This window comes from Acartia tonsa, chromosome 5, assembly GCF_053477335.1.
Source record: "Acartia tonsa isolate MP-2025a chromosome 5, ASM5347733v1, whole genome shotgun sequence".
NCBI classification, from domain to species: domain Eukaryota; kingdom Metazoa; phylum Arthropoda; class Copepoda; order Calanoida; family Acartiidae; genus Acartia; species Acartia tonsa.
The window spans coordinates 23,619,382-23,645,086 of record NC_137264.1 but is presented as its reverse complement, the minus strand read 5'-3'; the positions used below and the strand labels follow the sequence as shown (position 1 = coordinate 23,645,086).

General features: G+C 31.6%; 2 protein-coding genes across 7 annotated transcripts in view; both read right to left on the bottom strand.

Annotated features, from left to right (window-relative positions):
- LOC145319089 (lysosome membrane protein 2-like) overlaps window positions 1-15,453 on the bottom strand; it is a 98,998-nt gene extending 83,545 nt beyond the window's left edge. The window contains exon 1 of the mRNA XM_080160933.1: window positions 14,875-15,453. Within this exon, the coding sequence (XP_080017059.1) occupies window positions 14,875-14,932 (58 nt within the window). The 5' untranslated portion in view covers window positions 14,933-15,453. The remainder of the gene's footprint in view (window positions 1-14,874) is intronic.
- Window positions 15,454-19,026: 3,573 nt separating this feature from the next.
- On the bottom strand, window positions 19,027-25,658 carry Sgt1 (suppressor of G2 allele of skp1). Of its 6 annotated transcripts, none has more exons than XR_013879674.1 (13): window positions 25,403-25,658; window positions 25,145-25,256; window positions 24,666-24,794; window positions 24,041-24,125; window positions 23,572-23,620; window positions 23,016-23,238; window positions 22,701-22,824; window positions 22,393-22,456; window positions 21,797-21,962; window positions 21,342-21,440; window positions 20,514-20,597; window positions 19,771-20,004; window positions 19,027-19,495 (listed from the first exon to the last, which is right to left on the bottom strand). XR_013879674.1 is itself a non-coding variant. In XM_080160928.1 (12 exons), the coding sequence occupies exons 1-12, from the start codon at window positions 25,435-25,437 to the stop codon at window positions 19,957-19,959; spliced, it is 1,218 nt and encodes a 405-aa protein (XP_080017054.1). In that variant the 5' UTR covers window positions 25,438-25,658; the 3' UTR covers window positions 19,027-19,956. The 6 variants fall into 6 exon arrangements, 2 of the variants coding, with proteins under 2 accessions (XP_080017054.1, XP_080017056.1); XR_013879676.1 differs by having other exon boundaries at window positions 19,027-19,499; window positions 19,845-20,004; XR_013879675.1 differs by having other exon boundaries at window positions 19,845-20,004.
- Window positions 25,659-25,705: the final 47 nt, after the last annotated feature.

Below are 25,705 nucleotides of genomic sequence, written 5' to 3'. Positions count from 1 at the left end.
TATTATTAGATAAGGAGGGAGGGGGGGTATGCTTGACTTGGCACTTTGAGTGAAACCGCAAATTTTTTAGCCTTACAATTTAAAGCAAGTTATGCATCTTTTATTACATTTTAGAAAAAATAAGAATATATATCTTTATGACAGTGACAGTAAGGTGAAGACATGGACAGACGAACGGACAATCCTTAGCAATAAAATTGTAACACCGCTTAAAATCATTTATAGGCTTTTGTGTCAGACTTTATCTACCAAATAAGTTGTTGCCCAAAAGTATGGAGGGAGGGATTATCATAGTACACAAAGTTCTATAATCATTCGCTGGCGCAAACTTTGGGTGCTTTCATCGAAGCTTGATTGTTTTTTCTAACTAGCAGTGTTCGAACTTTTTGACCAATGTCTTGTCCAGATTGAGATAATTTGAACACAGTATTAGTGTCTTAGAAATTATCTTAGTGACGTAACTAAAAACGAGGAATTAGAGGGGAGGTGGGAAAGGTAACCCCTAAAAAAGAGATGGATAATAGAGGTGATTGATAATTGATAATTGATAAAGAAAATGTAGGAAATAATTTATACTCTCTGTACTTTCTACCATAGATTAATTAATTTGTATTTTCTAGACAAGGATGACAACATCCATAAAAACGAAGCACAAAAATCAGAAGGTAAAACAAACGCACAATAGCTAGAGTGTCAGAACTTAATAAGCAGAATATTAATTTTGAAGTCTAAATGAAATTGCACATAAATTTGTTGCAAAATTGCGTAAATATAGCATACAGTAAAAGGACATACTTCCGTGCAAAATTTGAAATCAATAGTATAATTCTAATATGTCTAATAAATGTTGTCAAAAAAAGGTTGAAAAAAGTCCGCATATTTGATTAAATTTTTCTTAAAATCCGCATATTATGTTGATAAAAACTATAATATATTATCACTAGCAGTAACATCACTAGAAGCTTTTAGGGTGGTAAGGGGGAAAGTTCATTCTTCCAATTTTCAATTTAAGTTTTAAAACAAAGAAGTAAAATTGCGGAGATGGTACTTTTTTTCTAGGTGTTATTTTTTTGGAGAGTGGAGAGCCCTCTTCCTAAATAGTTATAAACTTCTCTATACCTATAATAAGTTTCACTGTAAAGAAGAACCCTTTAGGTTCAGCGGTTAACAAGATCCATTGCTACAGTCAAAAAAAGCTTAGCTTACTAATTTATATAATAGGATATAATAAAGTAACAGGATGTCTGTTTGTCTGTCTCTTTGTTTGTTTGTTTGTCTTTTTCTTTTAGAATCTAGAAAAATAAATTGGTTTATTAAATTGGACTCTCTCCTCCTTAAGTGCCCCAAGAGGCCTCTAAGGCGTAGCCGCTAGTAATAGGATACAGTAACAAAATGCTAATCCTTATATCAAAGTAAAAGAATGTTTGTGTGTGTGTGTCTATTTATATGGAAGGATCTTCCTAACTAATATGCTTCTCCTTTGAAGGGACATAGGTCATAGGTCATGGGAAGGTTTATAACTATTTTAGGATAGGGTACCTGCACCCTCACGCGCTTAGAAAAAAAAACCACCAACATTTTTTAAATTTTTTTCTTTTAAAACTAAATTGTCCTTTTAAGTATATCTGTCAGACAGACAGACAATAAATATATGGAGCAGATCTGTATAAATATAAGGTATCTTGACTAAAACTTACAGCTGGCTATCTAAAAAAGCAGTCGTGAAAATAACATTTCTCCAACAATAAGGTTTTTTAAGCATGACCGACAGTCAGACAGACAAAATAATGTATAGAGTAGATGCAGGGGGGGGGGAGGGGTGATTACTTGAGGGCACCCTCAAATTTTGGAAGTCGTTAAGTAGATGCACATATATCTTGGGTATAGTCCCTTTCTTGACAATGCCTCTTAAGGGACGTTTCTTGGTATTTTCACAGTAGATTTTATCCTACTTCTAGCCACTGTGGGGGGGGGGGGCTCTATCCATGCAGGGCCATTTTCCTAACCCTGCAGGGCAATCACCTAACCTAACCTAAAATAATCCATCAAAAGCTACTGTAAAAAAAATACATTTTAAAAGACATTTTCACTAAAAATTTCAGTTGTCTTTCTTCAATAGCAGCCAAAAAAACACACAAAGCATGTTTTAAATGGACGTACTGACTTTCTGTTAACAATGATAGAGTTGCTTTCTAAATTATACCTAACTGTCATAGGAATCATCATGAAGAGATTGAAATTGATAGGATAATTCTAACATGTCTTGTTTAATAATCTAAAATCAATTAATAATTTTATCTAATTTCAATTTATCTATGAAATAAATGTAAAGCTGTACAGGTTAAGGCTACTATCTGACTCAATACATTTCTTTTTCTCCTCTTTTTAGCAACTGAATGAAAGTAATTCTTTTCAATTCCAGATAATTATAAGAATTGGTAACATTTGCTTAGATATTTATTTTATAAAAACATAGCAAAAAAAAAATAATAACCATATTATAATACAGGTATTAAATATTTATATACAAACAATAAAATTGAATATGAATAAAAATTAAGGATAGATCAATCAAATAATAATTATGTACAGTGTCAAAGGACTAAACAATCTTGTGAGAGGTAATATAACTTATGCATTTTAAAAAGATATTTGTTAAATAGACTGATTATTTAAAGACATATTTGTTAAATATGTTGCTCTACTGGATATCATTACCCTTGTTAGAATGTACCATTCATAAAGAAGGTTATTTTTTAATGGCAAAACTGTTTAAGCTAGCTTTTTTAACAATTACGTTCAAATTCCGTTAAATTTATTGATATAAATAATCTAATAATTGATTGTTTTGTTTTTATTCGCAATTGTCTTTTTTATATATACATTATTATGCTTAATTAAAAATTTCTGATAAACATCTCATTATATTTAAAGAAAAATTAGCTGTCTCTAAATTTAATATAGAAATAAAATTATTATGGAAAATCGGTCAACTGAAATTAGTTTCCGAATGTGAACACATTTTCCTAGGTGTTTCCCAATCCTATCTCAATATTTGCTACTAGCTAAAAAACCTTCAAACTTCCAAAAAAAAAATCTAAATTTGAAAAATTAAAACTTTGAATGTATAATGTATAAATCGTTAATACATTCAAATTTTGATTTTTTTTTTGAAGTTTGAAGGTTTTTTAGCTAGTAGCAAATATTCAGATAGGATTGGGAAACACCTAGGAAAATGTGTTCACATTCGGAAACTAATTTCAGTTCATCGGAAAATCAATTGATTTTTCATGGTAACAGGTATAAGTTAAAAAATACAGACGAATTTATAGATGTAATCTTGAAAAGATAGCTTTAATTTAAAATGATAAATATGCGTTATTTTTACCAAAAACTAGACAAAACCCTTTTTTGTTGTTGTTGATAGCAATATCTTATTTCTTTACTCTCGTTTATATATAGTTTTAACCTAATATCTTTTGATTTAATTGTTATTGGTTTGAAATTTTGACTAAAAAGCTGGCTTAAAAAATAGCTCATATGTGATAAAATATATAGCATTTTGCGCTAACTTATGAGGGGTTTATACAATAAGTATAATTATAAAAGCAAATATTTGAAAATTATTTAAAATCATTCAATGTTTAATGTAAGATTAAGCCAATTATTAATCATGAAATTACATATAGGTTTTTTATTATTTTGCTAAATAATCTATAAAATATTTACACATTGTAAGTCAACTCTTGAGTTATGTAAGAAGTACAATATCAGCTGATAGATCTTATTTCAATTTTGAAAGATAATTTTATAAAAAAAAATAAAAAAAAGTTGATTTTGTTTTTTAAAAGTGAGCAAAAATAATGTAGAATTTTTAGAAATATTTTTAATATTTTTTAAAAGCACAAAAAATCTTGATTTCAGGCCTTTATTAACAATTCTTAAAAATCCTAGTAGTATCGACACATCCTATTTTTTTTACGTCACTAAGATAATTTCTAAGACACTAATACCGGGTTCCATTTTATCTAAAAACAAAATTTCAATTTTTTCTCTCTCGAAAAGGCAGTTTTTGAAACATAAAATCTGGGAAGATTAAATTGTCGTCCCATTGTCCTATCTCTGATATATTATCATACATACGCCATTAATTCATAAATAACAAGGATGTAAACATCCAAAGAAGCGACGCTCAATAAATCATAAATCAGACGGACAAACGGACGTTTACAAACATATATTTACATTTGTTTGGTAATGATTATAGAGTTGCTACGATTTCTAAATTGTACCTAACTGTTGCAGGAATAATCAATAATCATGCATAGTTTTGAAATAATAAGGTGATTCTAAAAGGCTTAAAATTACAAATATAATCCTATCTTTTATTGTAAAAAGCTTTGCTTTAATGAAGGTAGTATTACAATTAATAAGATAGATAAATGGATAAATAGAGATAAAAAGACAGATAAAATTAAGGAAGAGTTTAATGTTTTTCAAATGTGGTGTTCAAACCAACCAACCAAACTATAATGAAAAAAAGCAAGCTATGAGAATAATTACTGATTCATAAACAAGCCTCTGTTAAATTTTGTGAAGCTTTTATTTGAACACTAGCGGCTTCGCACCTAGCATCTAGGGGCCTAGTATTTGAAGAAGAGCATAAAACTAGCCTAAAACCATCACAAGACTTTTGTGAATCTTACGTAAGACCAGGGACACGTAAAACAGGGAATTCAATAGGTTCAGTAATTATAGAGATCTTAAGCTTCAGACAAAAAAAACCTTACTACTTTACATATTAGGATAAGTATAATGTTGTTAATAAGGCAGTATTTCGATAATAGGTCAGCCATGATATAATACGATGTATTTTTTTCAGGTTGGCTAAGAACCGGTTTTCATCCAGCAGAAAAGAATCGTTTTCATCCCACGCTGAAATGAATAATTTCTAATCACTACCATGGAGCGATATCTCATTCTTTAATCCCGAGGACAAAATTATTAATTTCTTGCTATGTTAGTGATTTAAAAACATTCCTAGATAACAAAACTCCCTTTTTTTTTATAAAAACTGTTTTTAAGTTTCTTTGATATGAGGACAAATTTTGTATTTAAAAATCTTCCAATAAAAATTTCCAAAATTTATCTGCGAAAGACATTTTCTTCTTTGTATTAACACCGCACGTAATAAACAAATCAAATATGTGTCATTTTTTCATTTCCTGTCAAAAACTTATTAAACCAGAAACAAAACAAGGATGACAACATACGTATGTAGCGAAGCTCAACAAATCATTGATGGACAAATGGACAAAGTGAGTAATAGAGCAGATGTTTAATGGTCATATAAAATAGAGGTAAAAATAAAACGATTTACTAAATAAGAAAACTATATGTATGTCTTTTGTAGCATGACTGACAGACCGACGGACCAAGTAAGTTTTTTACTGGATGCTCTTTTGGAAGAAGCATCTTACCAGAAAAAAAATGGATCTTTAAAAACGTAGCCGTGGCCGTAGTCGTGGTCAGAATTACAGCCACCAACCTAATAGCGATCTTTAAATCATATTAACCACGCGTTGCCGTGGTCACAAAAAAAAATGCGATCTTTAAATCATATTGACAACGCGTGGTCGTAGTCGTAGCGTGGTTAACCACGCTAAAAGTGACCACAGTCCGTTAGTGTGGCTAACTACAACTACAACTACAGCCATGACTACGGCCACGGCTACAGCCACGCCAACGGCTACACATTTAAAGATCCAGCTCAGAGTCTGTCTTAAGTAACAACTAAGAAAAACAAATTTCCACCATAACGCTATAGACGGACGAACAAAGTGTATTCTATTGTAGCTTCGCTTCTAAAAATCATCTCTATAACATAACATCATACATTAGCACTGCAATAAAACAAGAACAAAAACATTCATAAGCGAAACACACACAAAATAAAAAAAAAACAGATGAACAAAATAAAGTTATATATCAGATTGTAAAAAGCATTTGGCTTTACAAGTTAAAATTTATGACATCTATCTTAAATAGTACCAATGCAAATATAATAAACAAATCTTTTATTCTTTTCTGGATAATAGTTATTTATCGATTCGTATTATTGACAGCTTTCCGTGGAGAGTATGGCTCAGAACCGTTTATAATCCAGCGGATAATAATCGTTTTCGAAGTAGTACTAGAAAAATGGTTCCATTAAAAATCCAAATAAAATTATGTCTGGAATCCTAGGTGTTTCCAAGAATCTTGCATGTTATAGGGGAGAGAAAGGACATTGGACTATAAATTAAACTGGACCCAAAGTTTTTCTCATTCGATGGTTAGATAACATTGGGTGCTTTTAATGATTGGCTGGTTGAAACTTGTATTATCCAAGGACAAAGGATAGTCTTTCTGGGCAACAATTCTAGGAAAATCACGAAACCTACTCTGAAAACCTTATAGGGTACAGAGCAAAAGAGAAGGTGCAACATACTTGTATTTTGTAGTATTGTTCAATTCAGAAAGTATAATATCACCAAACCTCACCTCATAAACCGTCTGTTTTTAGAATCAAAACAAAGGCTTCTTACTAAACAATTTAGAATTAGGGAGATTTAAAAAATATTTTATAATACTTCCTGAAATTAAAATCTTTACATTTATTTCTTATTCATGATATTTGTAACTGTTTACAAACAAAAACAAAATATTTCACCAAATTTCTAATCAAAAGCACTTTGATTAACACCTTGATTAACCCCTCGAGGCAGGTTAAAGCAAAAGTTTCAAAATGATTCAATAACTAAAAAATATCTCACTATATAAATCTATAAAAAAAAGAAATTGGACAAATTCAACCCTAACGAATTGGATCTTTACAGAAAAATTGAAAAGAATTAGAAAATAATCTAACTTATGCATAAAGCTTAAAATTAAATTAATTGTTCATTACTTATTAAACAAGGATGACACCATCTATGAGAACAAAGCTCTGAAACAGTAGGACAAATGGACATTAACACTTGTAGAATTTCAGAACTGAATAATCAGAATATAAATGTATTAGAGTCGAAGCAAAATTGTAAGTAAAAACTGCTTGATAAAGGATAATGTTTATGGACATACTCACATTTCTGGGACATGATTATAGAGTTGCTTCGCTTATAATAATGTACTTTGTTGTCACAGGAATCACATAAAAATTTGTCCATGTTTAAAATGGACATACGGACATTCTGGTAACGATTATGGAGTTGCTACGCTTGCTAAATTATACCTACAGGAATCACCTGCAAAGTTTTAAAATGATAGGAAATTCTAACATGCCTATGGACTGACCAATCCTAATTATAGAAAAGCTTCTCTTTGAAAAAAAATAACCCTAAAATATAAAATACTAAATTCTATTTGAACATCAACTTAATCTAAAATAAGCTAAAAAAGCATATATTGGGGCTTTACCACAAAGTTGCCTATCAAGCACTGTTCCCCTCCTTTTAGATTTTTTTTTGGTTACCTTTGCTATAACAAAAGGACTAGTGCCCCTTTGATCGTTTTCAATTTGCTTTACATTAATGGTAGGGAAATGGTGGGGCTCTGTGCTCTACAAGGCACTTTGGGGGAAATTACCCATATTTTAAATGATTAAAAAAGTTTGTAAGTTGTAATATTTAGAGAAGATTAGTAGTTTTTAGGTTTAATTATTGCAGTACTTAATAAATCATGATTTCAGGAAAGCTTTTTTATTTTACTTTCCTAATTCGCCACTTTCCTCCAACGTGTTTAGCCATTAGATACAAGAAGTTGCCAAGAAAGTCAAAATTAAACTACAACAAATATCGTAATGTATGATTGTGAAAATACATAGCTATGTAGTTCAGAATTTTATTGCTAGGTGTCGTAAAAACTTTTTTTGAATTTAAATTTGTAAATGAGATAAATATTTAAACAATCTTAAATATTTTTAAAAGTATTACAGCTATCCACTCTTTAGAATTTTTAATAAATTTATTCACTATTTAACATATAATTTACGAGTAGTTTATGATTTAGATAAAATACCTAAAAGTTTTAAAAAAGCTTTAAGTTTGCTCATACATCTTTAAACTGAATGTGCAGACAAACTCTGACAATCCTTTTAGCATGGCTTTTAGTAAACAGAGCAAAAAGTATTAAAATAATGCTTGAGTTTCTTATCAAATTCTGCTTAAAGTTGCTTTATCTCATCATCAAGTTTAAACTGGAAATCTAAGAAATCAGCTCTAAAGCATTGTTTGCCAGAATAGCCTGGAACGATAGGTTTATAATTTTCATAGAATCCTATTTCATTCAAAGGCAGGTTTTAGGCTATTTAAGTATAGTCCCTTTCGTAACATCGCACCTTATGGGGCGATTCTTCGTATTTTTCACAGTAGCTTTTCTCCTATTTCTATCACTATACCTTCTATTAATTTAGGTAATTTATGATATTCTTAACCGACTTGTCTTTAGTAACATTATACCTAATGGTCCTAGGAATCCATATGAATAAAATTATATGATTAGATCATATTAGATATTTATGTGATTCTGACAAACAATCCTGAATTTCTCCCCTTCTTACCCACATTCATTTAGCTACATCAAAAAAAAAATCGGTAATTGCAAATGGATTTAATTGGCCGGCTGAATACCATTAATGTAGAAAAAGCTTTGCTTTAAAAAAGTGTTTAAATGCAGGATTTCAAGTAATGGTTGTATTAAGCCATATGAAAAGAAGGCGTAAGACATTTAGGACTTGCAGAATAACATTTTTAACTTACAAGTGTTTTTACAAAACAGATCAAATATTTAGTGGAATAATTGCTCTATTTTATCGATACATTAAATATAAATAATCATTACTTACATATTATTGATTGATGTCAATGGGTATTGAATATACTTGGTATTGTTAAAGGGGGAAAAAATGTCGTCAATTTGGGTTGCTAACATAGATATAATTTATTTGTCAGTTCGTTTATCAATTGGGAGGGAATAGGATGGAGCGAAGGAGGTTTTATGAGGGAGGGGGCCGTTATTTTTGTCAGCTACAAGTTTTACTTTATTAGTGTACATGATAATCTGGTGTAAAATCCAAGTAATAATAAATCCATTTTAATAAATAAAATGTATATATATAATGCCTATACTCAGGTATAAGGTATAACCAACAAGCGAAATAAATCAAAAATAATATTTGGGGGGCAAATGGAGAGGTCGTCAATTTTACGATGTGTTGCCCCCCAACGACAGCTCAAAAACACGTATAGGTTTCGTGATTTTTTCCCGAATTAATTTAATTATTGGAATAAGCTGGCCTATACTAATCTTTATTGAGTCTATGTGCATAATTTTATTTTCACAGTTTTACTAGAATATTTCCTTGCAAAGTTATAAACCATAAAGAAAAGCCAAGGCTGCTGTAGGGGGGTACAGGGACAGGACAATGAATGATAAATCTTACCAGTGTCATCTTGTGCAATTTTACTATTAATACTATATGGATGGATGTATGGGTTGTAGATTAATTATCTGTCAATGTGTTCTCCCTCCATGCAAGGCTCTAATATTAGTCTTGTATAGGGGATAAGTGTTCTTAAGATTAACTATAAAAAAAAGATCTTTAAACAATAAAAGGTGAAATGCAAAAAAATCCAATAAAACAGTTTTTGCCTAAACTCCATCTTTTTTTAAAATTCATTAAAAAATTTATCTATCTTATTTATACTACTTAAATTTCCATGTACAGTAATTATGTTTTAGAATATATGTATCTGAGAGGCTGTTAACCAAAGAATTGTGTACTATTTCATTATAAAATTACTATGAAATCATATTTAAGCAATTCATTTATTTATCTAACAAAGCTACTATAAAATTCATTTGTTTGTTTGTTTCATAGAAATAAACAACGTTATATCTAAAGTAAAAATTTTGTTTGTTTGTTCGTTTAGATCTCGCTAACCAATGAATCGATAAAATTCTAAATCTTAGGTTAGCTTTTAATAATTACTTAAATAGTTTTAGAATATACTATTTGAAATTCTGGATTAATTTATGTTTTTTTTTACCCCTCCCTTAGAGTAGGGACATATATAAAAGTCGTCAATTATACTGTAGTTGCCCCCCCCCCCTCAACGTCAGCTAAAAATCACGTATAGGTTTCGTGTTTTTTTCCCGAATTAATTTCGTTGTTGATGTAAGCTGGGGTAGGGGGATTAAAGTATATAGGACTGATATAAAACATGTCGATACAGAAAAATTCATTTAGACCAGCCGTTTGATGGATCATAGTGGACAAATATGGTACTTTGTTTTTTCATTGTGATTGTTGTTGGTACTTATGTTGTTTATTCTAAAATACCCAAAAACATTAATGTTTGTTTTCCTTTCTTTCAAAGCAATGACAAGCACAGCAATTTGGAACTAGCGGCTACGGTCATAGTGGAAATTGAGTTTCAACTTTAAATATCATATTTAGAAAGAAAATTTAGAGAAAAAATCGGTGGGGTCCTATTTTTCTCCAGGGGCGATTTATCTTATGGACCTTTGTGAGGCTTCACTGTCAATATTGGTTCAGCGGTTAGCGATATTCTTACAGTCAAACATACAGCTTTTTTATTAGATAGCTTATTTATCTTCCGAAAACGTTGTTTTCAATTTTTAAAATGCGTCAATAAAATAAAGGTTACATCAATTCCACCACAGTACTTGTACGTACGGAAATAATATTAGACTATAGAGTAGCTTTGCTAATAAACTGTTATTACCAAGCCCTGAAAAATCTAACTGTTCATAATTTTTAGGTTTGCACAAAATCTGCAAAAAAAAATCCGCTATGCAAATTAGAACAATCATAATATATTATTTTGTAAAAATAATAATCTGCAAGTTCTTAATTTACAAAAAGACAAGTGCATTATAATATTAAGTTGCTACGCTTAGGGAACACCTACAAATTATTAAAACTTGCAAACATTATTAAAGTCTTCTCAAGAAAAATTATTTAACTAAATTTCCAACAAAATTTGCATAATTCTAAATGTTTCTAAGTAAAAAAATGTAAATATGTTGACTAAATTTGTCCTCGATTTAGGTTGCTAATATGGATATCATTAATTGGCCAGTTCGTTCATCCCGTAGGTGGGGGGGGGGGGGAGGTAGTGGAATGAAGTAGAAGTGGTGAATTGTTATTTAGAGTACATGGAAATCTGGTGCAACATCTGGTGTATTGATTACAACGTCATTCAGTTAGGACCCTATTGTATTTGAGGCACATAAAATTCCCTAATATCAAAGATGTCTAATGTAAAAAACTTGATCTCGCTAATATGCAGAAATATCTAAAGGGATAAGACAATGGCCGATAAATTGATGTACATTCTCAATGTTGATACATAAAATTAAACCTTCTGTAGATTACAATTAGTGGTTAAAACGTTTGGACACTCAACAATATGAAGCAACCAATCAAATTTCAATAAAAGTCCCCAATGTTGTTAAGCCAAGAAATAAGAAATCCCCTGCCTCTCTGCTAAAGTGCCAGCCTTAGCTTAGCACCATTTAAACTACATAAACAATCGTAATATTGCATATAATATTTCAACATAATTCTTTCATCTAAAATGTTGTTATTTTATTATTGCTACGCTACTTATACACATAAATATTCTTGTTGATAAAAAAGATTATAAAATATTCATAAATTTAAAGGCCCAGGAAAACTTTCACTTTTAGATCAGATATAAAAATTGGATTAGTTGTCATTTGCTTGGTAGCGCAGCTACTATATAAATAGATATGTTCGTTTTATGCTTGTAAAAGTGGATTAGAATATATGCTGATTTTAAGAGATGTAAAAAAAATTTCAATTAAGGTTGTTATTTCCTTTATTGACCAGTTCGTTTATCCAGAAGAAGGGGAGGGGATGTTAAAAGGGAAGGAATGGGTTAGATAGTTTTTTTTCTTCTAGCCCGCTACAAGTTTCACTTTATGAGAGTACATGCTAATCTGGTGTAAGATCCAAGTAATAATAAATCCACTTTCTGTAATTGACATTCAAAACTATCTTTGTTGATAATTTAATAAAATAAGCTATCTGAGGGATTCATTTACAATACCTGCAGCCAAAAACTATAAATATTTTGTTTCTTTTTAATTAAAATTGATCTATGAACAAGAGCATGATTGATCTTGTTATACAAATATGAAATCCTGTTTTCCACCTAGAAACCAAACAAAAAATGGCCTTAGTTTAAATGTACTGTGCATATTTTAATTAAAATATAATAATCAATCCAAATTATTTTTTTGTCCCTGTTTTTTTGTGCTTCCCCCCATAAAAGTGCCTCACAAGCAATGAAACACCCTTATGTTTGAAATTATAAAAGTTTATTAGTATTTTTCTTACGCCTAACCCTTATCCTGCGGTGCCCTAAACCTGCGTGGCTACCTAGTACTATACATATATAAACTAACCTAACCTAAAATAATTAAAAAACGAAAAACACCCCCACCCCCCATTCCTTATTTTCTATCGATTTCAAAATGATTGGTGAGAGGGATTTCTCTGCTCGACTTAGCACCTTCAGGGAACCCGCAGAAATTTTTTACACCCTCTTTATTTTTAAAATGTAAATTACATGACCTATTAGACAATTTAGCTGCATTTTAGACGATCTTGAAGCTCTTTTGTTTGCTTATAATAAAAATAAATATTTGCTTTGCCCAACAATTATACATTTTCAGGGTTAAAAATGTGCGGGTTAAGGGATCTTTAGGGATAAGACGATGGGTGATAAATTGATATTCACACCCAAATATGAAATACCAACGAAAAAGATAATCTAGTTATTCATCGCACCGTGTTATACATAGCTTTCCGCGGATATTACAATTTAAAAAAATAGATTAAATCAAGTTTTGTTAGCCCCGAGGGACCGAAGGCCCGGGCTAAAATAACTGACATTAATATTATCTTTTAAAAGCTTTTGATCCATCTCAACCCAAACATTAATATTATGTCTTCATTTTATTTTAGTATTAGTGGGAAATTGTCTTTAATACGATGATTTACATGATTTTTCAGTATGGCTGAAAATCGGTTATAATCCAGCGGATGTAAATCGGTTTCGAAGCAATGCTGGAAACTATATATATATATATATTTTATTTTTTGCACTTTAATGATTTATTCCCTTCGTCTCTGTAACAAACCACAGACATTTGAATAAATTAAATCCATTGTCCTATCCCAGAACCACTGCACTGGGCTTAAATTCAATATCGCACGATCAACCATCATAATATTTAGAAAGTGATCTTAAAAACTAACAGTTTAGGATATTTTCTTAAAGATATAAAATCAAGAACCAATTTTTAAGAAGTTTCGTTAAATCAAGCTCTTAGTAAAATTGTTTAATATGATTATTGTAGATTATGTTAATGGGTTTTATTTTCCATGCTTTTTGGTGGATTTTATAGATCTTCTTTTGAAATTAATCATTTATTTTCAGTATTTACGTCATTAAAAGTTTGTTATAGCTGCTATACTTATGGACAATTCTTTTTATTATGGCCCTATTAAATTATAATAATTTTTAACTTGCAAGAAAAACATAACTTCCTTAAGAAAAGAAGTTATAAAAGTTTTATAGTTTTGTGTTACCATTGAAAATAATAAAACTATAAAAAGGCATGAGTCAAATCTTGATGGAGAATAAATTAAAAATCTAATCAAATGATTCTTACACAAGAATTGCATTAAACGTAAGGTATATTTAGTTAATATGATCAGTGGTCAGAAGTTTCGGCTTTCCATCCTTAATAACACCTTAGTAAATCTTATTTTTTTAGTTAGAAGTTCAATGTATTATGAGCAATAATGACATACTAACGGACCAAGAAAGTTTTATACATAGTGCTCTTTTAATGGAGAAAATTTAAAAAAAATAAGTCGTCTTGATATTGAAATCAGGCGGACATTTCGAGTTATAGAGTAACTTCGCTGCTTATAAAAAAAAAGTAAAGTATAATAATAACAAGGACAAGCGTTTCTTTTTAATGTTGTTTAGAATTGTAAAGACTAGTGACCAACTGTACACTACAATATAAAAATTGCTAGATATACACAAATCTCGTTAAAAATACGATATAGTTCTACTTTACAGTGAAGCTTTCTAGTTACTTGAAAAATATTTTTATTTCTATTTTAAGGGCAGGAAGCTAGCTATATCCGCCCGAAAAAAATCGCGCCGCCCCAAGAAATAACTACCACACAAACTTTTTTTTTTATAACTTTAAAACAAATGTGGTTGAGCGACAATGACATTGCTCTATATATATGTAGACCTCCGTTAATGTGCCTCTAGGGGCGCCGCGCAGCCGCTAGTTTTAATAACAATAAAAAATCTTGATTAAAGAAAAATATAACTTTTTGGGTTTTTAATCGGTCTATACTACAACCAATTTGGGTATGCATAATTAAGCGGAAAAATTGAGCCTTTAAATGTGGCTGGCTATTTTAGTGGTTGTACTTTGAAAAGGTTTGACCTTTAAATGTGTACAATTATGTATGTATGTAATATTAGAACTATTGATACATACATTTTAAATCGTCCCTAGTATCGAGGGACTTTGATCCTAAAGACTTGAATTAAGAAATAAAATAGCCTAAAATTATACTAGTAGTTATGTGAAGGCTGCCTAAAATGAAGAACCCAATCGGACATTGGTTAGAAACACACAAAAACAGTTTCATCCCTTAGAAAAACAACATGTCGATTCGATATTATGTCAGCCATGACCACAATTAATAAATGCAAATGTCGACAAAAAACTTTATTTAAGACAACTTACCCATGCAAATAGTGATCCTCCTTTTCTTAATATTTTTAGCTTTTTCCTCTGATCCCATTGTAATGCCTTTTTTATTATCAAATATCACTTAGTAATTTTAATATGTACTTTTTGATAAAATTTCACTTGCTTAATAATTCAAAAATCGTGATATTCACGTTATCAATCCTTTATTCATCACATATTTTATCTAACTTTTGTTATTAAAATTTCTAGATGAAATCACTACGTAACTATCTATCTATCTATTTCATAATCAGAAATTTTCACTAGGTCAAATAAAATATAGACCGTATGTTAGTTAAGGATTTGATTTCACCCACTAGCCGAACAACAAAATGTATTGCGGGCGTGCTTGCGTGCGCGTTATACTTTCTTACAGACTATGGCTGTATGTCTTAAAATGACCAATAAGTAGCTGGTCGAGAAATGTCTATAAAAGCTACTTTCTTCTTCTTCCCCCTTTAAAGGAGAAAGAAACCACCGGGTGCGCGCGGCGAGCGCTTGTGTCTGTATATATATATATATATGTGCGCGCACAGGGGTGACTGTGCGTGCAGTAAAGGTAAATGTCCAACTGATTGTGTTTATGTTAAAATTGTAAGCCGCGCGCTAGTTAATACTCCTCCGCTTAACTTACTTAAAGTGTTCAGACAATATAGCGAACAAGATAGTTATTGTTAAAAACAAGAGCAAAAATTGGTCAAAATTAAATTATTTAAAGATACTTAAATTAAAATTTCATCCCCACGGCATCATATCTTGCTTAATTAAAAGCATTCTTTCACATTCAAGTCTATCTAAGTACATCTAACGTCTTTTTGTAAAATGGAAAATGTCCATACAAATACATATTTCACGTAATTCATTGAAAAGTGTATTAAGAATGAACATAATATCTATAATACAAAGTAGAATTATGTCCGTCCGTCTGTCCCTTAAGATCTCGGTAACCACTGAACCGATCGGATTCTACTCTTCGACTTCAGGGTATATACCTATTGATCCTGTGGTGGTTTTAAGCTATTTTATTGGGGGGTGGGACATCCCCAACCCCACCAAAATGAAAATCCCCCCCCCCAAAAAAAATCACACTTCACATAGATTATTGGCAGCAGCACCAGAATTTTTTTTTTTAGTTTTTAAAAAAATTACCTCATGGGGCAAAGCCCCTAGAGGCTAGGGGCGAAGCCGCTAGTATTATATAATATATGTGGATATTATGATAGGGAAAATTTAGGTTGCTACTTTAGTCCTTATTTATTGGTCAGTACGTTCCTCCTTTAGGAGAGGATGGAATGATATCGTAATACCAGCCAGCTGAAATAACTTTTTATTAAGAGTAGGCGAAAATCTGGTGCAATACATCGAGTTATACATCGATTGTAGTAAGTTAGCTGTGTCCACATACCAACTTATTTGATATGGTATGAACACCATCAATATACAAAGTTGCTTGGTTTTATTTAGACGTTTCCAGAAAAATACAATGCTATACATATTCATAGTAAAATTTTTAAACAAGTAGTGGCTTAATTAACCCATTATGAAAGAAATAAGAATATGTGGGCAAATTTCTTTCTTTCAGGGCATTATATCAATAGAATTAGTACCTTTATTATTATATCAAAGGGGGGTGTCGTAAAACTTCTCAAAAAAGCCTGAAATCTGGCCTGGACCAATATAAAACTTCCTTGAAAATTTCAAAATTTTTTTAGAAGTTTCACATATCCTATCAGACATACAACCCTTGCCACAAAAACGATATAAAAACAATTTTATATAAAAAAAATATTTATTTTATTTAGTTTTAAGTTAAGGACAATTGACAAAGTCTTTTTTTATAACTGTAATATCCAAAATTAATTTGGAGAGAGAAGGGATGTAGATGATACTTACGCTTTTCTGATAAATTATTTACATTGTAGGATCACCTTATACATGTGCCCCGCCCCCCAACGCTTATTTTGCTCATTGTAATACAACCTCCTCACCCCCATTTTTTTATGAAAGGGTTAATACTTAAGTAATTAGAAAGTAATATAGGTTTTACTTGTTATTCTTGAGACCAATAAAAACAATGAGAATGAGAAAGCCTATCCTATTATATAAGACTAGCGGCTGCACCCCTATAATCATGGGGATCTCTTTTCAAAGAGTGATAAGAAAGAAAGTTAAGAGAAATAGGTTAAATCCCTCGGAAGCTTAAATAAAAAACTATCCTATCATTATACTAAAGTAACAGGATGTCTATTTGTGTGTCTGTACCGAAGGATCTCGCTAACCGCTGAACCGATCGGGTTCTCCTTAACAGGGTAGTTTCTCATACGTCCCGGGAAGGTTTATAACTATTTTGGGGGAGGGTACCACCACCCTCCCAAGAGAAATCACGATAAATCGAAATTTTTTCCTCAAATAGAGACTCCTACGTAACATTGCAAAGTATCGTAGCAATTTAATAGAGACTCCATCGCAACATTGCAAGGTATCATTATTTTTTTAGAACACCAAACATTTAAAGTGCCACTAGAGGCCTCTAGGGGGCGTAACCGCTAGTATTATATCTATAATACAAAGTAGTACGATGTCTGTCTGAAGCTTAAGATGTCAGTAACCACTAAACCGATTGGGCTCTACTCTTCAGGGAATATACCTTCTGGTCCTGTAATGGTTTTAAGCTATTTTCTTAGGGGGTTGGACACCCCCAACCCCCCCAAAAAATTAAAAATACCCCCCCTCTTTTTTTTCTTTTCAAAATAAAGGGGGTCGAATATCCCCCCCTCCCCCCCAAAAAAATTGAGGGGGGGGGGGGAAATATAAAAAACACAAAAAAATTGGTTGGGCAAAGCCCCTAGGGGCGAAGCCGCTAGTCCTTATAATAAAGTAACAGGATGTTTGTGTGTTTGTACCGAAGGATCTCGCTAACCGCTGAACCGATCGGGTTCTCCTTAACAGGGTAGATCTTCATATGTCCCGGGAAGGTTTATAACTATTTTGGGGGAGGGTACCGCCACCCTCCCTAGAGAAATTATTTTTTTTTTAATTTCTCGATTTTAGAAAGAGAGTTCATCGAAAAATAAACGTCAAACAGCCATATTTTAAATTTAAAAAAAAACATTTAAAGTCCCACTAGAGGCCTCTAGGGGCGTAACCGCTAGTATTATATAAAGCAATAAGCGTTTTTTGTCTGTAGCGAAAGATCTCAGTAACCGCTGGACCGATATGGTTCTTCTTTACGGTGAAGCTTCTTATAGTTCCTGAGACGGTTTTTGTCTATTTTATTTAATTTTTATGAATAAGTCGCGGTATGGTTTTAAGCTATTTTTCTGCCATTCGAATAAAGAGCTCCTAGATGCTAGGGGCGCAGACGCTAGTAATAGCATTAACCAGCATGAGACCTATGTGAAGCTTTTCTCATAAGGAGAATTCTATCAGTTCAATTTAAATCTTAAGCTTTAGAGCAAATCAACTTTAAATAATAGGATATTCAGATTTCTAGTTTTAATCTTATGATTGTACATTTCTATATTCGTAGAAAACTGGATATAATACGATGCTAGACATAGTTTTTTCGTATGGATGAGAACCGGTTCCTATCCACCGGATTCGAATGAATACGAGAAAAAATCTTCCGACCACTCAGTACTTCTTAAAAATGTTTTTCATTAACCCTATAATGACCAAATGGGAAGATATCTCGGACTTCACCTTTATGGGCATGAAATAACTTTTTCTTTTTTTAGAAGTCTAACCAGCCTAAACCCTTTCGTGGAAATTATGTAACTACCATAGCAGTAGATTGAGAGATATTAGCATTAGTGATGGCAATACGTCAAATTATTGGGCCGGATTCGGATTCTTTAAAAAATCTGTCAAAAAAATGGCGGATTCTAGCAGTATTTAAAAAGGATTTTTAAAGATAAAAAATTAAGTGCTACTTATGTCCTAAAAGTTAATGTTCTTGGTGTTCTCTATAATTCACTTTCGATAATCGAACCAGATTTTAAAAGATTTTATATGTATGATGTCGGATTGTCATCCCTAATTAGCATACATTTAGATGGATATTATAACTAAACTAAACCCTTGCCACTTAATTTTCGTATTTATAGACAACTGTCCTAAACCTAATGCAAAAATAAGGAAAGAAAATTGTTAATATCAGAATGTATTTTATAAGCAATGACAATTATACATTTAATATGTCTCACAAGATATACATGAAAATTAATACTAATTAATAATAATTTGTGTAAAAAAAGTTTCATAATGATCTTAAAATGCTATTATTTTTATTTAAATGGTTTTAATGGGATAAGACAATGGACGATTTTATGTCAGATCCCAAAGACGATGAACAAAGTTATTGGTTGAAATGTTTGGACACTTCTAGTTTAAACCAGATCATCAAGACTAAATAAAAGTATCCAATGTTTTAAGCAAACAGATAATTAAACTTAGGGTTCCATAGGGATTTAGAATCCAATGTTTCCTTAATAATATTTAATAAATTTGATTTGTATGTTTTTAAATGGTAAACAAAATTGATCATAATACATTTAAGACATAATAATACAAAAAAATATAGGTAGTTTCCTTAAACCCTACAGCTACACTATAACTGACTCAAGGTGTTTACAGCAATAATTTAAAGTTGCAATGAAACAAGGACAATTATAACAAGTATAATAAGTTATAACTAACTAATGTTTATGGAAAATTGTAAAGGTATTTTTTATTTATTATAAGATATCCTAATATAAAGGTAACAGGAAGTGTGTCTATTTATTTGTAGCGGAGATTCTCCCTAACCGCTTTATCTATATGATTCTTCTTTACAGTTAAGCTACTAAATTATAAACCAGAAAAGGTCCTGTAATGATAGGAACTAGTTACAGAGTAGCTGCGCTATTGAGAATAACAATTCATATTTAACTGTTCATTTAGGCTTAATTTATACGCTGCATTACCTTAGAAAAACTTTATTCTTGTTACTACGAATATTTTATAATAATTTATAATGATACATATGGTTTGTGATTATATATAGATGAAATTAGTATGGACACGAAGACCAAGGTTCTATTCCCATTTTTTGAATTCCATACCATCTGGTGGCTTCACATCAGTCTGAAATAAATGGGTTTGACAAATATTATAATTAAAATCCCCAGGATGTCAATATCCAAAAGTAGCGGAGCATCAAAAATTCATGGAAGAAGAAACAGACATAGTAAATTAAAGATATGATGTTTAGTTTATAAGTATTCAATAATTCGTAGAAATCACGAAAACTAACTGTACAAAAACAATAAAAAGTAATTAATATGTCTTTTTATGCACAACCGACAGACTTACGTACAAAGTAAATTAAATGCACTCAGGCAATCTTCAACAAAAATTTTAGCCGTCTATCAATAGTAGCTGCATTTCCCACTACAGGGTTACAGACGGACTGACAAAGTGAATTAAAGAGTAGCTTCACTACTTTAAAGGAGACGGGATTATTGTAGATTTCTTTTTTTGTAAAACTCGCTGTTTTTAATATTTCGAAATCCTTAGAAAAGAAAGTATGAAAAGATCAGTTTAAATTGACACAATATTCATATTTTTACTGAGCAATGAAAAAATGAAGATACCTTTCCCTTTCCTATTTCACTCCAGTTTGTGCTAAGTACTGTGCCACCTGACTCGGAGAAAGATTTGTTCATTGCCTTCCGCACCTAAAATTATTAAATAAATAATTACTGTTCATTTCAAGAGATATTAAGCTGAACAAAAATTATTTTGGATGGTCAAAAACAACAGATTCTTTCATTCTATTCGTATTATAAACTTTATATAGTTATTTTAACTGTTATACATCTATATGTCTATCCATCAAATGACTATCTAATCTATCTAGGTACTTACATTATCACTGGCATCAGCATGAATCATTCCAAACATTTCATTGAGTGCTTGTTCCTATCTATCTGTGTTTGTCTATATTTTTATCTGTCTATCTTACTGTCCGTTTATCTAATCGTGTCTATCTATCCATATACTTACATCATCACTGTCATTAGCATAATTGGAAAAAATTTTCAGAACTCTCTTTTTTTTCATATTATTTCCCCTCATGTTCTTTTATTTTTTTTTCACCAAAGAGGGGAGAAAAATGGAAAAAAATGCTTACAGTTCTCTGAATTTTTACATTTTTTTCAATCAACTATATATTTTTCAACTCCCCCCCCTCTCTTTAGCAGGGTCAAATTTGCAGAATATACACCCGTGTCTATCTAACTATTTATCTACTTAAATCATCACTGCCATAGCATAAATCTTTTGAATCATTTCATTGAGAGCTCCCTATTCATTTGTGTATGTCTGTCTATATGTTTATCTGCCTGTCTATCTATCTATCTACCCAAATGACTAACTATCTATATATCCAGAAGACTATCCAATCCATACTATATACTTACATCGTCACTGGCATCAGCATAAATTTTTTGAAACATTTCATTGAGTGCCTGCTCCCCCTCTTTCTTTTCCTCGGCCTCTGCTGCCAACATTTTCTCTACCTGCAATATAAAAGTTTCTCTAGGTACTCCCAATTACGATATACATAATTACCCCTCCTTAAGATTTATCTAAAGGAAAAGAAGTTTGGACACTATACTTATACCCAATACTACCCAATGACATGCAATTAAAATGCCCAACGTTTTTAAGATAACGAATAAGAGATCGTGTTTTATAAATTGCGGGACATGTTAGGTACTAATTTTAGCGACATAATCATGTCCTTTTTTAATAGCGTCATCTTAATAGTTATATATGTATGGTACAGTAAATATCGAGAAAATTTATTTCATTTCATATGTAAATGTATTGTTAATTATTATGATTGTATGTAAGAATAAACCAAAAATTCTACCTTATTCCAATCTCTGCCACTTGCATACGGGGCTTTAACCCCTTGGGCCGCAGAAGCGCTTGGCAGGGCACCTCCCGGCAGTGGGGGGCTACCATCCCCCTCCAGGTTGTTCCAGCGCACAGCCTCACCCTTACGCATTTTAATCTCCAACTTTGTCGATAATACTCTGAAATAAAGTAATTCATATTAGTGTCATAAAAAATCTGAGAATTAACGTTTAAATTATCAAGGACATAATAATTTATGTATGTCTGTAAGAAGAGCCGATAAATTGAGTTTTTGAGAAAGTCTCAAATCAGAGCTGGATCTTTAAATCATTTCAATGGTGCGCCAAATCGGGGTGCGCCGAATTTCATCCAATCACAGCACGGCATTTCGTAAAATGCTGTGCTCTCATTAGTGGAAAGTTGGCTCACCCCGATTTGGCGCACCATTGAAATGATTTAAAGATCCAGCTCAGGTATTTTAAGTAAAAAAAACAATGGAAGATAAGTTTATTTAAGTAGAAATAATAAATTACCCCATCTTTAGACTAAAGTTATTGGTTAAAAGTCTAATGTACCATCCCTAATGATCCCTGCATAAAATGCACTTACTTGTAAGAGGATTGGTCAGGTATAACAGGATGTGCCAGATCCAACTCTAAACTGTAATCAGATCCTGATAAACAAAAGTATTTTTAAATTCAACCCAAAAATTTTATGGTAACAATATTATCAAATACATACAGAAGATGTCAGTTAAGAGTTATAGAAATTCATTTCGATTTTTCATATTAAACTTAGTTTCTAGACGCAATAGATGCCACAAGGACAATCATGTCCATAAATAGCTCAGCATTAAAAGTTTAAAATAGAATAAAAAATACACAAAACAAAGTGGCATACTCAAACAAAGAACATACCTACAGCCAACTTTGCAGAGACGCTGAGCGAAGCCTCGTGGAAGTCAACTTTGACGTCTTTGGGGTCAAGCTTCTTGATTCTAACTTCAACAATGACGTGCGTCTCAGTTTGATACCAATCGTGCTAAAATTAAAATTGGATTGAAGCAGGGATATTAAGGGATAAGACAATGGACGATATATTGTGCTAAATGATGGCGTACAAGATTGCACTTCTAAACATTAAACTAATGGTTGAAACGTTTTGCCACTACAAACAAAATTCAGTAAAGGTAACAACGTTTTTGGGTATTTATTTACAAAATATTAATTTACCTTAATTTTTGGAACTGGCATTTCGTTATTAGCAGCGGCGGCGGCAGCAGTAGTATCTTTGGCAGCTGCCGCTTCTGTACATGACTTAGATTCAGCTGTTTGTTTTGTATCTGTATCACTGGCAGAGTTATTGGAAGATTTATTGTCTGTTGAGACTGCGGGTTCACTTGATTTTGCTTGTTCTTGTTGAGCTGAACTCTTTTTACTTGCGTCCTCTCCAAATCTGAAGGTGAAATGTGAGTTATTTTTCAGGGATCTAATGGGATAGAACGATAGCCGATAAATTTATATACTTCCCCGATGCAATGATGACAAAAATTACCTTTTCTATAGATTAAAATTAGTGGCTGAAAGTTTAAACACTCAAATTAACAAACCAACCTAACAAAACTCAGTAAAAGTCCCCGAAGAAAACGTTATTATAAAACTTTGGGGACTAGGGTGTAATAATTTAAGTCTTAATATGGTTTTAGGCTGTAATTCCCTACTCTTAAAATACAGATTATTTATAACCTTGGTGCGCACCAGCTAATACTTATGAAATAAAATATCTTACTTGGCAATTTTTTCATCGCACCAAGTCATCCACTGTGTAATTCCTTTATCTAAAATAAAATTAATATTAAACGAGAAGATCAATAATTTTATCACACACAAACAAGATTTTGTTTTCTTAAATTAAGAAAGACAGATTATAAATTATGATACAATACCAAGTTACTTTTACCCAACGCCACGGCCTTCAAGGGAGTAAGAGGTACCTTTTCACTTTTTTGGGGGGGATGGAGGGAGTTATCTTCCCAAGAGTAATGTCAACCCACCCCCACCTAATAGCCTAAAACCTGCTTTTGACTAATATAAAACACTTTATATTCCTTGTTTACGAAAAAGAAAATCATAGATTTAATAAACACTTTCGGGATAGCCAGGACTCGGGGCAAAAAAATATACATTATCTAATAATTTCAAAATTTTTCTTTCTAATGACAACTATCTATAATACCATACATAAATCCATATTTTACCTTGTTGGTCTAATTTCTTTGCTTCGCTGAATGTATTTTTAGCCTCCTTGTATCGACCCAGGTGGAACGAGGCAACTCCACTTCTCTAAAAAATATATCATTTTAACAATTGGAAATAACATAATATAGCATAAAACCTGCCCTGGACCAAAATAAAATTTACGAAAACTGTGGAATGATCGGTCCAACCATTTACGAGATTTTAGAGAACAAACAAGAAAACGCAAACAACAATGTTAATTAGAATATGTTCTTAAGTATCGCAGCAATGACAACAAAATTACTGTTTAATTCAATGTGGAAAAAGAATATAAATTGAATCAAACGGTAGGTAAAACAGCTCCTACCAAAGGTAAAAATTAAATCATTAGACATTGAAGAGAAGATCAATTAACATCAATCCATCTTTTAATCCATAGATGTAATATATATTCCAGTATGGCTGTGAAAACGGTTAATATCCTCTGGATTAGAACCGGTTCTCAACCATACTGAAAAATCATGAATAACAGATAATTTTCCACGTAAATTAAAATAAATACCAGTTACGTATTATCTTATAATTTTTTATTTTAATATCTGTAGAATACAATTGATACCTGTACTATATTATTTTTATTATTACCTGTAAACATTTCTTAAGCTCATCAGATGGTTTATTCTCCGCATCCTGCGCAGAGATGCCGCGTAGAATATCAATTCCGCGGTCGGCGGCGGCCTTGGCTTGGTCGTACCTCTCAGATCTTATCAGGGCCTAGATAGAAATAAAATTTGTATTACTTTCTGTTCAATTTCTATTATAATATAACTGATATTTTAAAGAATTACATTCATTTCTAATCGTATTCTTTTTAAATTTTGACCCTCTTGTCAAACAATACAGGGACTTATATAAATAAGACGTTCTTAGAATCAGAGAAAACAAAACGCAGCATTCCTGATGATGTATGTACTGTACACATGAGGTCCGTCTATCCACAAGTAAATGCATCCATCCATTGTATACCTGGGCTTTGGCAGCATAGCACTCCAGCATGCCAGGATCCTGCTGGAGGGCAGATGTGTACAGGTCAATTAATCTATATATCAATAATCAATCTATACCTGGGCTTTGGCGGCATAGCACTCCAGCATGCCAGGATCCTGCTGAAGGGCAGATGTGTACAGATCAATTGCCCGGTCATAGTCTTCAGACACGAAACATTCATTTCCTTTCCTTAAAAATAGTAGTAGGTAGTTTTTTCCTCAGGTTGAGTATGAAACTAAAATAGCTACAAAAAAAACGCAAGAAAACGCAAAAAATTAAGTTTTTGATATGGTGGAAGTAATATTTTTTTTCTAAAAGGCATGAAAAAAACTTACTTATAAAGCTCCACACCAGTTTCGGCTTTCGCCATTTTTCGTCTTTTTTTACACTCTGAAAGTAATATTAATTAATGGCATTGTTGTTGTTTGGTTAAACAAGCTTGCAAGCTGAACTTTGGTGGTAGTATAATAATTCAATTATAATGATAAAACAAAATTAACTGGGCTTCTACAATCATAATACAGATCAAGAGAGAAGGTGGTTTCTTAAGTCATACAGTTACATTTAGTATCACAAAAGATTTAGTTCTTTAAGGTCTTTAATTTTACTGTTACACTCGTGTAATAGACAACTTTAAG

Bases quoted from the DNA above. Each gene is read 5' to 3' on its own strand.
- Sgt1 (XM_080160928.1), bottom strand. From the start codon at position 25,437: ATGGCGAAAGCCGAAACTGGTGTGGAGCTTTATAA. The intron at 24,126-24,665 runs GTAATAATAAAA...TATATTTTTTAG, and splicing joins AGCTTAAGAAATGTTTACAG to AGAAGTGGAGTTGCCTCGTT. The intron at 23,239-23,571 runs GTAAGATATTTT...TTTCACCTTCAG, and splicing joins TGCGATGAAAAAATTGCCAA to ATTTGGAGAGGACGCAAGTA.